The sequence below is a fragment of the Cebus imitator genome, unplaced genomic scaffold (assembly GCF_001604975.1).
Source record: "Cebus imitator isolate Cc_AM_T3 unplaced genomic scaffold, Cebus_imitator-1.0 Scaffold224, whole genome shotgun sequence".
NCBI classification, from domain to species: Eukaryota; Metazoa; Chordata; class Mammalia; order Primates; family Cebidae; genus Cebus; species Cebus imitator.
In genome coordinates, this window is record NW_016107539.1 from 161,742 (window position 1) to 175,586 (window position 13,845).

General features: G+C 40.7%; 1 protein-coding gene across 1 annotated transcript in view; it reads left to right on the plus strand.

Moving 5' to 3' along the window:
- Nucleotides 1-13,845, plus strand: part of PARD6B (par-6 family cell polarity regulator beta) — a 19,817-nt gene that overhangs the window by 4,374 nt on the left and 1,598 nt on the right. The window contains exon 2 of the mRNA XM_017496860.2: nucleotides 2,114-2,336. Within this exon, the coding sequence (XP_017352349.1) occupies nucleotides 2,114-2,336 (223 nt within the window). The remainder of the gene's footprint in view (nucleotides 1-2,113; nucleotides 2,337-13,845) is intronic.

The window sequence follows — 13,845 nt, forward strand, 5'->3', positions numbered from 1 at the left end:
AAAAAAAAAAAAAAAAAAGAAATTTCATCCAAAAGCTTTAACAAAAACAGTGAAACCCTAAAATATTAAATGATCACATGTTACTCCCATTCCTACATCAGGGGAAGTGATAAACCCTGTAGATGAATCAGAAAGTACTAGCAACGTCATGCTGTGATGCCAGAATAAAGAAAATGGAGGAGAAACTGTGACTTTTGATAACATCATAAGACTAACTGATATAAAGGGTGTTCCCTGAGTTTTTATTTACTTTGAAATGTGAAGGTGTGACTAAACTTTGAGAGCTTTAGATATGAGTCACCTTATTTTCTTGTCAGATGTTAGTGTTTATGTTTTAGGAATGTGTTTTGGGAACTGTTTAAATTTTTTGTTAGAGGTAAGAGGTGTTTTTAGTGAGTTTTGATTTTAATTTAAAACCAATGAGGAGTATAGGTGTAAGGAGGGCAGATGAACTTTAGATAGAGCAAAACCAGTATATCCAGATGTCCCATGGGGCCTTTGGGAAAATGAATTGGCATATCTGCAAACTGCTCAAATTATTATGACAAGGGGCTTTCTCTACATGATACTTAAGGCTGTCCCAGTAGTATATTAGTATTTTTCTTTTCTTTTTTTCTTTGGGACATAATATTTTTACATTAGTATTTCTTGCTAGTAATAGATATTTGGAGGAAATACGAGTTCAGTAATTAAACACACTTGGCAAACACTTGTTTAAGTATTTTTAAAAATCACCATAGGACGTAAATGAGCCTTTAAAGTGCTGGTCTCTACAGTGATTCCCAAGAGCATAATTACAGTAATGTAGCATTTCTGAAACATGACTGGGACACTTTTTGGGGAAGGCTGATTAACTTTTCTTAGGTTTCCACATTTGAGGAAATGTCATGCTATTCCCACAGTAAGTTATAAATCCTGTTTATTATGGACTAGATGAAGCCAGTCCTCAGTGTTTTGGGGTTTTTTTTGTTTTGTTTTGTTTTTTTTTGAGACAGAGTCTTGCTCTGTCACCTAGGCTGGAGTGCAGTGGTGTGATCTCAGCTCACTGCAACCTCTGCCTCCCAGGTTCAAAAGATTCTCCTGCGTTAGCCTCCCAAGTAGTTGGGACTACAGGCCTGTGCCACCACATATGGCTGATTTTTGTATTTTTAGTAGAGACGGGGTTTTGCCATGTGGCCAGGCTGGTCTTGAACTCATGATCTCAAGTGATCCACCCACCACGGTCTCCCAAAGTGCCGGGATTACAGGTGTGAGCCATTGCACCCAGCCTCAGGTGTTGAATAAGAGTCACTTTTAATTAATTGACATTGGGAAAACAGAGGTGTAGGGAAACAGACTTGAGAATCACAACTGTGAAGGTAAGTATTGGGCACCATGGGGGCTGTCTTCCTCTCCATTCTTTCCCATTTGCGTGATCCCTTAATACCTCCCTGAAGCAATTACTCTCTTTACCCACTAATTGGTGAGCTTCTGGAGCAGGCTTGAGGCTTTCAATCTCTAGGGCCTAGCACTGTGCCAAACACACGAACACTTTGTGCATTAATTGGATAGTTATAGGACATACATTTGATGTATTACTAAAGCATCTTTTTTCTGCGTTAACATAGGGAGGATCATACCTTAATGCCACGTAGCTCACAGTTGTTTTTGTGTATTTTGCTGTTGATTCCTACCATATCCCATGAAATCGTAGTTCCTTCTGTGAAGAAGGACACTTAAATGCTTTTCTTTGGTGGTCAAAATAAAGACTTGGACAAGTCTTTGGTACCCCATGATGTGAGTAAGGAGAGCATTGCTGTCAGAGTCTGGGCTCTAGACAGGGTTTGAGCTGAGTTACTATGCAGAACAGTCTGCAGTAAGGCCTTGGTAGCCCAGGGATTGAGTTGAGCCTGCGTCTCTTGAAGGGAATGCTCTTCAGAGACACAGCAATCAGGAGGCACATTCTTGTGCCTTTCTTAGTCTCTTTAAAATCCCTGATAGTAAAATCCCTGATAGGTTCCTGACAATAGACAGTCTTTCCTTAACTCTGCTCCTTCATTTTTCTATGGCATGCATTTTCAAATTGGGTCTTTTTACTTTTTTTAAAAAAGTAATATGTTTGTTATGTTTATAGTTTGGAGCTGAATTTCGTCGGTTTTCACTGGAAAGATCAAAACCTGGAAAATTTGAGGAGTTTTATGGATTACTACAACATGTTCATAAGATTCCCAATGTTGACGTTTTGGTAGGCTATGCAGACATCCATGGAGACTTACTACCTATAAATAATGATGACAATTATCACAAAGCTGTTTCAACGGCCAATCCACTACTTAGGATTTTTATACAAAAGAAGGGTAAGTATCACTGTTTAGAAAAATTGTGTTAGAAATAGAAACAGTGTATTTTCCCCATTGATAGGATATCCAGACTTTGCCACAAACTTAGTGAATAAACATTTTGTGTGAATCTTCTTACTATGTTAACTAACATGTAGATTAAAACATTTGTGATACTGTTGGTTTAATTAATATTCTTATGTTGATATGTGCCTGTAATCCCAGCTACTCGGAAGGCTGAGGCAGGAGAATCGCTTCAACCCAGGAGGCAGAGGTTGCAGTGAGCCAAGATCCTACCATTGCACTTCAGCCTAGGCAACGAGAGCAAAACCCTGTCACGAAAAATATATACATATCTTTATGCTTCACTAAGTGTACTTGAGAAAATTTATATTTCTAGTTACTTTTGTGTTAATCTCTCTGGTTTTATTTTTCCTTAAATAGAAATTGGGAATTTGTTGAATATTGGGAATTTATTGAATCTTAACTTTATCAAATGGATTATTCTCCATTCAGAAAAATGTAAAAAGAGTATATCTTTGGAGTCTAAAGCATTCATGTTTTTTGATGGCAACCAACTTTCAAGGGCTGTATTTACCAGTTAATAGACACCAAAAACAAAGCCATTTAATCTTCCTGAGTCTCAATGTCTGTACCTATAGAGTGAATATAATATATTGTAGGATTACTATGGGGATTAAATGAGCTAAGTGCAGTGCCCTGGCTTATAGTAGGCACCTAGTAAATGTTTTCTTTCTTTTCCTTTTAGGATACTTCTTAAAGAAAGTGTATGAAACTAGTTAATTATCTGGAAAATGAGGTGGGAAGTCATTGTTATGGAGGGATGTAAACACTGGTATTAATCTTCCAAAAAAAATTTGAAATCACTGTTTGGCGACAATTTTCTTTCATTTTTTTTTTTTTTTTTTTTGTAAAGACTGGGTCTTACTATGTTGTCCAAACTGGTCTCCAACTCCTGGTCTCCAGTGATCCTCTAGCCTCTCAAAGTGCTGGGATTATAGGCATGAGCCACCATGCTCAGCCAAGAACTTTCAAATGTATTTTGAGTCCTAAAACTTTTTTTTTTTTTTAACTTCATAGCCTGTGTGTATGTATATGTGTCTACAGATGGGCAGGGTAGGGCTCATTATGGCATGTACCATTTATTCCTTTCTCTATTGTAAATGAAGTGCTTTGGAAAGCCAGCATGAGAGCATTGAACCTGGTATTGGGATAAATTAAAGACTTACGGTGTTTATAAGCCAACCCAAAAAGTAGCTTGAGAGCAGCCAGGTGTGGTGGCTCACATGTGTAATCCCAGCATTTTGGGAGGCTGAAGTGGGCAGATCAGTCGAGGTCAGGAGTTTGTAACCATCCTGGCCAACATGGTGAAACCCCGTCTCTACTAAAAATACAAAAATTGGCAGGGTGTGGTGGCATGTGCCTGTAGTCCCAGCTACTCAGGAGGCTGAGGCAGGAGAATTGCTTGAACCTGGGAGGCAAAGGTTGCAGTGAGCTGAGATTGCACCACTGCACTATACAGCCTGGGCGACAGAGCGAGACTGCTTCTCAAAAAAATAAAAAAGAAAGAAAGTAGCTTGAGAGAATGGGTAGGGATTGCCTTTGAAGGTGAAACTATTTATAATCAGTTGATAAGCATTAGACCACTCCCAGGGCTCTGAAATTCCACTGATTATGTATCTTTGCTTTTCTGGGTTTGGAGGAACTAAAGTCCACCAACAAAATAAACCTCCAAGGATAACCTCTGTCTTTATCACTTGACTATTTTACAAAATAATTTGCAACACACAAATTAATGTTCCCAAAGTCTCCTGGGATGTATCTCATAAGTAACGAACAGTGATGTGACATAATGAGAGTATGACTTTAGGAAGATTCAGTTGGCTGTTCAGGATGAATTGGAGTGGGCAGCAGTCGTACAGCAGAGAGCCAGGAGCAGGCGGTGGAGAAGTGAGGAGACTGGCCTGGAAGTAGAGGGGAGAGGTGGTGGGAGAGGAGGAGGCAGTGGCAGGAAGATAGGAGGGGAGATACTTGGGAGTCATTGTACCCAAAGTGGCAATGAAGGAATGAAGGAGAATCCAGCAGTGAAGGGAGAGTCCAGCAGAGCATACCTTGACAGTTTGAGTCTGACAGCTGGGACAGTGTCATGAACAAGCAGAGTAGATTGAATTGGAAAAGAAAATTATGAATTTTGTCTTAGGACAAATAATCTTACCAATTATGCAGGAGATTGGAAATGGTAGACAAGAGATCAGGGTAGAAATCTAAAAACTAGTTAGATTTGCAAGCCTTTTGAAAAGTGATAGTTAAAATTTTGGGAGTACACATAAAGGCCAAGTGGGATGAAGACCATGGATAGAACCTTAGAAAGCTAAATATAGAGTGCTAGAAAAGGAGGAAGAATTTAAATAATTATGGTTGAATAATAGGCCTTTCTTGTTAGCAATTGTAATTTTCATTAAAAAATTAGTTGCTTTAGCCAGGCATGGTGGCGTATGCCTGATCCCAGCTACTCAGGAGGCTGAGACAGGAGAATCGCTTGAACCCAGGAGGTAGAAGTTGCAGTGAGCCAAGATCGTTCCACTGCACTCCAACTTGGGCAACAAAGAGCAAAACTCCATCTAAAAAAGAAAAAAAAAAAAGCTGCTGTTTGGAATGTGCATTCAAATGTAGAATGGGTTTTTAAAGTATTGCCATCTGACAGAATTTTGTTGGATTATCCCATTTGTTAGAAAGATTATGAGAGTTGGGTTATACTACCACATGTTTCGTTAATGGAATTATGTACTTGGATGATAATGGAATTAATCCTAACATCTTTTAAGGATGGTTATTTTTTATTTCCTTTTTAAGTTTTTATTTATTGGTGGTATAATTATTATTGAGACCTTTGATGATTTTTATTCTTGTCGTAGGAATTACAACTTAGAGATATGTTTCCAAGTGAACAGATGTTTTCTATGTATTAATAGTAAAGGTGAAATGTCCAATATAATTGATAACCCTTAGAATTTGGTATAGAAATAGGCAATTCTCAGCCTCCTGAATAGCTGGGGCTACAGGCTGAAGCCACCATGCATGGCTAATTTTAAATATATATATATATGTTCTTTCTTTCTTTTTCTTTTTTCGAGATGGAGTCACGCTCTATCACCCAGGCTGAAGTGCACTGGCAAGATCTTGGCTCATTGCACCCGCCATCTCCCATGTTCAAGCAATTCTCCTGCCTCAGCCTCCCAAGTAGTTGGGATTATAGGCGCCCACCACCACACCTGGCCAATTTTTGTATTTTTAATAGAGATGGGGTTTCACCATGATGGCCAGGCTGGCCTCAGACGATCCACCCACCTTGGCCTCCCTAAGTGCTGGGATTACAGGCATGAGCCACTGCACCCTGCAGTGAGCTTGTTTCTGTTTCTGTGCTCTCATGCTTGGTTATTCTTCTCATAAAGACACTTCACCCAGAGCTCTTCCCATGTCTGCCTCCTCCTGTTTAGCTCAGATAACGGTGTCAGAGGAGTCTCTTCTGACCATTCTAACTAAAGCCCTCCACCCTCCCACCTTTACCACGTCACCCTATGAAGACCTGGAAGTATCTTATTTAAGTATATGTTAACTTGTTTCTTGTCTGTCTTGTCCCAGCGTCTAAATCTGACAGACTTACACAGTGTACTATGATGCGTGCACTCTTTATTTTAAGCAAATTTGAACAGGTGCTTAACTAGAAATCTGATTTTATGTAAACCCTAATGAACATTTAATTCAAGAAACTAATATAAAGTATGATATAGTTATAGTTACATTTTACTGCTTGATTACAGCACATTTTCTGTTATCTTTGCTTTTTGATTTCAGTTAGGCATCAATAGGACAGAATTTCACTTGGTATGTACCAAGTGATTTTTTTTCTTCTTTTGACAGAGTCTCACTCTTGCCCAGACTGGAGTGCAGGGGCATGACCTTGGGTCACTGCAACCTCTGCCTCCCAGGTTCGGACCATTCTTATATGTCAGTTTGAGTAGCTGAGACTACAGGTGTGTGCCACCATGCTCAGGTAATTTTTTTTTTTTTGGAGACAGAGTTTTGCCACCCAGACTGGAGTACAATGGCGTGATCGCCACTCACCACAACCTCCACCTCCTGGGTTCAAGCAATTCTCCTGCTTCAGACTCCTAAGTAGCTGGGACTACAGGTGTGCGCCACCATGCCTGGCTAATTTTTGTATTTTTAGTAGAGACAGGGTTTCACCATGTTGGCCAAGCAGGTCTCTCTCAAACTCCTGACCTCAGGTAATCCAGCCACCTCAGCCTCCCCAAGTGCTGGTATTGCAGGTGGGAGCCACCACGCCCAGCACCAAGTGCTTTATTTTATTTTATTTTTATTTTTTTGAGGCAGAGTTTCACTCTTGTTGCCCAGGCCGTAGTACAATGGTGCAATCTCAGTTCGCCACAACCTCCACCTCCTGGGTTCAAGCAATTCTCCTGCCTCAGACTCCCAACTAGCTGGGACTACAGGTATGCACCACCATGCCTGGCTAATTTTTGTATTTTTAGTAGAGATGGGGTTTCACCATGTTGGCCAGGCTACCGAACTCCTGACCTCAGGTGATCCACCCACCTCCCAAAGTGCTGGAATTACTGGCATGAGCCACCACACCCAGCCCCCAATTGATTTTTGAAAATCAAATTGTAAAACCATTTTAAAATTTAAAATGACATGATCTTTTAAAATCTGGTACTTTACTGGTAACATTTTCACAAATCATGGTTTAAAATTTCTTTAAAGTGAAAGCTCACAATTCAATGTGTAAACTACTTTATAGTCTGAAGTTCAAGATAGTGGTGTTGCATACCTTCAAAATTTTTGCTCTATAACAATTTATTGTTAGAAGAAAAACCTCATACTCTATTCCTAGAGCATTTATCATGGGAGCAAAAACAAAACACAAAAAACCAGGTATCTTAAAAGTTATTTTTATAAAGAGGATCCTAAGCCCCCATTCCCTGTTAGAGTATTAGAGTTCATCTAATTTATTCAGGAGAGGGGGAAGAGAAGGTACAGAATAGATTTTTCTGCTCTCATTGTTTAGGTTATTGTTGTGCACTAAAAATTAAAAAAATATATTTAAAGCTTGCACCTTTTAAAAATACTCGGGTCATTCCTGTCAGTTTGGAATTCAGCCAGGGAAATGTGTATTTTTATTTTATTTTATTTTTTTTTTTTGAGACGGAGTTTTGCTCTTGTTACCCAGGCTGGAGTGCAATGGCGCGATCTCGGCTCACCGCAACCTCCGCCTCCTGGGTTCAGGCAATTCTCCTGCCTCAGCCCCCTGAGTAGCTGGGATTACAGGCACGTGCCACCATGCCCAGCTAATTTTTTGTATTTTTAGTAGAGACGGGGTTTCACCATGTTGACCAGGATGGCCTCGATCTCTTGACCTTGTGATCCACCCGCCTCGGCCTCCGCTGGGATTACAGGCTTGAGCCACCGCGCCCGGCTGTGTATTTTTATTTTTAAAGATCGGGTTTTGCCATGTTGCCCAGGCAGTCCACCCACCTCGGCCTCCCAAAGGGCTAGGAGTACAGGCATGAGCCACTGCGCCCAGCCGGAAATGTGTATTTTAAAAAGCTTTCCAACCAGTCGTGATAATCAGCCAGGTGGAGGATCTGTTGATGTGCTACAGCACAGACCGCTCACCAGATCTAGTCAGAATCTCTACACCCAGACTTCTTGCTATAACACTGTTTCTGATTGACACCAGACAAATATGTTTACCTCTTCTATTTATTCTAGTTTTGTTAGAAACACGAGAGAGGCTTTGCTTGAAACTTGGTCTGATGTAGGGCATGCCCTCATACAGACATGACTTTGCGGCCCACAAACTTGTAACTGGGCATCTAAATTATCTCTTAGATTTTGTGCATTGGACATTATTTTGTAGATGTCTTTTAAGGTTACATTTTCACAAATCGGGGTTTAGTTTAAAATTGTCTAAGGAATATACATTTTAGTAGTAAATTGTAAATTATAGTTTAACAAAAGATATGGCCCAGAAATGAAAAAAAGTAAATTGTGGAGTAATATTTCAGAATGTGACACCAGTTGCTCATAACGGAAATCTGGTGTCACCTTTGACACACTTATTTTTTAGTCAGTCACCAAGCCCATTAAAACTGTGTTCTGGCCAGGGATGGTGGCTCGTGTCTGTAATCCCAGCATTTTGGAGGTCCAAGGCGGGGGGATCACGTGAGGTCGGGAGTTCCAGACCAGCCTGACCAACATGGATAAACCCCATCTCAACTAAAAATTAGTCAGACGTGGTGGCATGCATCTGTAATCCCTGCTACTCGGGAGGCTGAGGCAGGAGAATCGCTTGAACCTGGGAGGTGGAGGTTGCAGTGAGCCAAGATTGCAACATTGCACTCTAGCCTAGGTGACAGAGCGAGACTTCATCTCAAAAAAAAAAAAAAAAAAGACGGGGCATGGTGGCTTACACCTGTAATCCCAGCACTTTGGGAGACTGGGGTGGGCAGATCACCTGAGGTCAGGAGTTTGACAACAGCCTGACCAACATGGAGAACCCCCATCTGCGCCATTGCACTCCAACCTGGGCAACAAGAGCAAAACTCTGTCCAAAAAAAAAAAAAAAAAAAAACCGTTCTAGTTGTTTTTCAAATTTGTCTCTCCATTTCCACATCCTCTCTTCCAGGCCAAGTGCCATCCTAATTTACTGCAGTAGCTTCTTCTCCAGCTTGCAGAGTGAGTCCTTGTCCAGCTTGCAGAGTGAGCTTTGTAGAAAAACCAAATGAGCTTACCATCACTGTCTCCCTTAAAATCCTTGGTTTTCTTCCCTTTGCCCTTAGGCTAAAGTCTGTAAACCTTGGTACTTCCCAGGAGGCCCTGTTTGTCTGGTTAGCCCCTGGCTGCCTCTGACTCAGCTCCTGACTCCTCCCTCCCACTTTTCACTCCATTCTAGCTGTATTGGATTTCTTTGTCTGTCTGGCCCTCAGTCTCCTCGGATATTGTGAAGTCCTGTGCCCGCAACATTCTTCCTGCCTTCTACTGATTAGCCCTTGGCTGGTTTTCCTCTCAGAATCACTTCCCTGGAGAAGCCTTGCCTTATCCTGCAAGCCAGGCCAGGTCCCCTTTACATACTTCCCAGCATGATGTGCTTACAACTCTCAGCACCTTTGTTATAATTTAATTATAGTATTTCAAATTATGTGTTTATTGCCATTTCCTCTTTTTGATTGTAAGCACCATGAAAGTAGGCACCATATCTATTTTATTCACCAAATCTGTACCGCAGAGCATAATTCGTGGCACATAGTGTTTGTTAAATATTTGGTGATTGATTTTTCTGTATTAAGAAATGAAGGAAGCCGGGCGCGGTGGCTCACACCTGTAATCCTAGCACTTTGGGAGGCTGAGGTGGTGGGTGGATCACCTGAGGTCAGGAGTTCAAGACCAGCCTGGCCAACATGGTGAAACCCCATCTTTAAAAAAAAGAAAAAAAAAAAAAAGAAGGGGTCTGTAAAATTTGGATATTTAATTTGCTTTAAATGATATTTAATCCTTTTAAAGTTGCCAGATCTATTTCATTTAAGCATTTTGTATTAGAACAAGAGTTGGTAAACTAACGCCTGCTGGCTGTTTTTGCATACAAAATTTTCTTGGAACAGGGTCTCACTCTGTTGCCCAGGTTGGAGTGCAGTGATGCCGTCTTAGCTCACTGTAGCTTTGGACCTCCCAGGTTCAGGGATCCTCCCACTTCAGCCTCCCAAGTAGCTTGGACTACAGGCACAGGCCACCATGCCCAGCTAATTTATTTTTTTTTATTTTTATTTTTTTTTTTTTTTGGGTAAAGACAGGGTCCTACTGTGTTGCCCAGTCTGGCTTTGAACTATTAAGCTCAAGCAGTCTTCTCACCTTCGCCTCCCAAAGTGCTGAGATTACAGGCGTGAGCCACCATGCCTGGCCACATATTCTTTTATGGATTGCCTGTAGCTGCTTCTACAAGAGGGATTATATGGCCTATAATACCTAGACATTTACTGTCTGACTCTTGACAGAAAATGGTAGTCAACTCCTGAATTAGAACATCTTAAAAAATTATTTGGTTTCTTCCTCTGAACTTCAAATGAGGCATAATTTTGAACTTTGTTGATTACTGTACCATACGGCTGCTGTTTTGTTACTCTATGGGGATGCTGATGGAGCTTATGTAGAACTTTTCTTTTTCCAGATTTGCTTTTTACTTGTTTTTATGTCTTGTATCTGCCTGCCACTCAAAAGTAGATCCTTACCCTTTGCTCTGAATGTGTGGTTTATGACCCTCTGTGAGCAAAGGAATGAGATTACTAGGCTTTTCAGAATTAATGTTTAAAGAGTAAGAGGTTCAGAGGGAGGCTGTGCAGGATAAGTGAAGAACAACCACTTTTTGTGTGTAAGAAAGTAAGACATCCAGTTTGACTGTTTAGAGGCCTTCTAGGTAGATCCTTATCTATTCCAGTTAGCTGAGATTACTGGCTGAAGAACAGACCTGGGATAAATGAGGTACTGCTGTATTAGCCCATATCACGTACTGTTGCATAAGTCTGAATTTATACAAGTGGACAATTGCTGTGATCGAGTTTTCAAACTTTCCATCTCATTCTGAGTTTAATGCTCTGATAGTATTCAGGTAGAAAGTCAACTCCAATTCCTTGTGGACATTCACCTTTACACTTTAACACCCTGAACCCTGGCTTTCTGCCAAAATATTTTCTTTCCCAGTGGCTGGAAACTGATTAGCTAGATGGGAGAACAAAGGTGGCTTTGTACTGGGGCATATTGCTTTTGAGAATTTAGCAGAGAGCATTCAAATGGAGTCTGGATGCGATGCCAAATTATGCAGATTTGGGGTTTTTTTGGTCAGGTTTCCCATGAGTAGGTATGTAGGCAACTTAGTATTGTTCTTAGTTTGCATGGTCTGGAATTTCCTTTATAAATGTTATGTAGGTTTTCCTATTGATTGTTCTAAAACAAATGTATATAATTTTGAGAAAACACATTACTAAAAGACTATTCTTGATAGGTTTTTTGGCCAAAAAGATTATTGTATCAATGGGTTTATATCCAAAGCCATATTATAAATACATTTCTGTCTCTGTAAGAGCCCAATGCAAATACTCTATAAATGATGACAAAAGTATCCCCAAGGGCAAAAGAATGCCAAAAAAAGAAGGTACCCCTAATCTTATATATTTATCTGAAACTAGGTTTTGTAGTGTGTTCGTGCAGCATCAGAAAAGAATATTAAAGCTCCCTGTACTCTGACACGATTGATACTTGGCATTCATTATGTGACTTGTGTAGTAAGAAAGCCTGGGCTCTAGTTCTTTCTCTGTAACTTACGTTGTACCCTTAATTTCTTGGTTATAAAACAAAGATGATAATAGTTTAGCTGAGGGGGTTAAGGATTAAGCAAGAGAATATGAATTGAAGCACTATACAAATGCAAGATGGTGATATCAGTGTTTTCTGTGGCAGAAGCTGAGGCTAGGATTTTCAACTATTTCTTTTGTGGAGGAGGAGGGAAGCCATTTATTTTTTGTTTGTTTCATTTTTCCTGGCTACTAGAAAATCAGGGAGAGGCCTTTTGTTTATTATTGAAGTTTTGTTTTTTTTTTAATTCATGTAAATTTCACTTTTTAGTTTATTCTCGCTGTATTTTTGAAAATACTAATTTAACTTTTGTTTCTGCTGTTTCATTTTTATTTTTACCTGTCATCCTCTGATGAGATGTTTTGTTTATAGACTATCTTCCTTCAGCCATATAATTTAACCATATCTGGTGTTAGGTTTCTGTTTTCTCTTTTAGTTTATTATTTAATTGGGTGGCAGGATTTAAAGATGGGAAGATTGTTATAGAAACAGAAAGAAAAAACAACAAAAAAAATAAAGATAGGAAGATTTTGCCTAAAAATAAGATTTTCTGGCATGAAGAAAATCCGCCAGGAACTGAGAAGCAGCTGTGCCATCTAAATGAGGCAGGAGCTCTCTAGTTTGCCAGAATCCTTACTACTTCCTGTTTGTGTCACCACCACTGAGTACAAAATATCATGGCACTTTATGCATAGTTTTTCACACAGTAAAGAAAAAAGTTAACACTCTACCTTTGCCTCTTTCAAAATGAAAATGAGAGATCAAGAATTGCCGGGCATGATAGCCCACGCCTGTAATTCCAACACTTTGGGAGGCTGAGGCGGGTGGATTACCTGTGATTAGGAGTTCAGTCAAGACCAACCTGGTCAACATGGTGAAACCCCATCTCTACTGAAAATACAAAAATTAGCTGGGCATGGTGGCACATGCCTGTAATCCCAGCTACTTGGGAGGCTAAGGCAGGAGAATCACTTGAACCTGGGAGGTGGAGGTTGCAGTGAGCTGAGATTGTGCCTCTGCACTCCAGCCAGGGTGATGGAGCAAGACTCTGTCTCAAACAGTGACAACAAAAAGAACTCCTCCAGAAAACTGAGGGAGAGTGTTTATTTGCAGAAGACCAAAATTCCTAAGGGTTTGATATGCACCAGCATCAATTACATTATCTGCCCACTCAGCGTCTGATATAGGTATATGATATGATTTTTACTCTCTTGTTTTACCTTGAGAATCAAATATCCCATTTCAAGTCTTTGAGCTGAATATGATAAACATGCAGATTGCAGGTGTGTTTTTGTTTTGCCACCCAGGCTGGAGTGCAGTGGCGTGATCATAGCGCACTGCAGACCTGAATCCTAGAGTGAAGCCATTCTCCTACCGCAGCCTTCCAACTAGAACTAGCTGCGACTACAGGCAGACACTACTAGACTTGGCTAATTTTTTTTTCACTTTTTGTAAAGACAGGGTCTCACACTGTTACCCAGGCGGGGCTCAAGTGATGCACCCACTATGGCCTCCGAAAAAAGCACTGGGATTATAGGCATGAGGTACCATGCCCAACCACACTGCAGGTTTTTTAAACAAGTGAAGGAAAAATATATTTGAAGTAGCTGGTTTAAAATGATGTTTTAAGGCTGGACACAGTGACTCACACCTGTGCTCCTAGCACATTGGGAGGCCAAGGCAGGAGGATCTCTTGAGGTCAGGAGTTCAAAACCAGCCTGGGCAATGTAGCAAGACCCTATACAAAAAAAAAAAAAAAGCATGCATAGTTAATGATGTTTAAGAATATGTAAGATCTGGCCGGGCACACTGGCTCATGCCTGTAATCCCAGCACTTTGGGAGGCCGAGGTGGGTGGATCACGAGGTCAGGAGTTTGAGACCAGCCTGACCAACGTGATGAAACCCCGTCTCTACTAAAAATACAAAAATTAGCCAGGTGTGATGGCGTGTGCCTGTATCTATAGCCTCTACAGGAGGTGGAGGCAGGAGAATCACTTGAACCCAGGAAGAGGAGGTTGCAGTGAGCCGAGATCGTGCCACTGTACTCCAGCCTGGGTGACAGAGTGAGACTCCATCTCA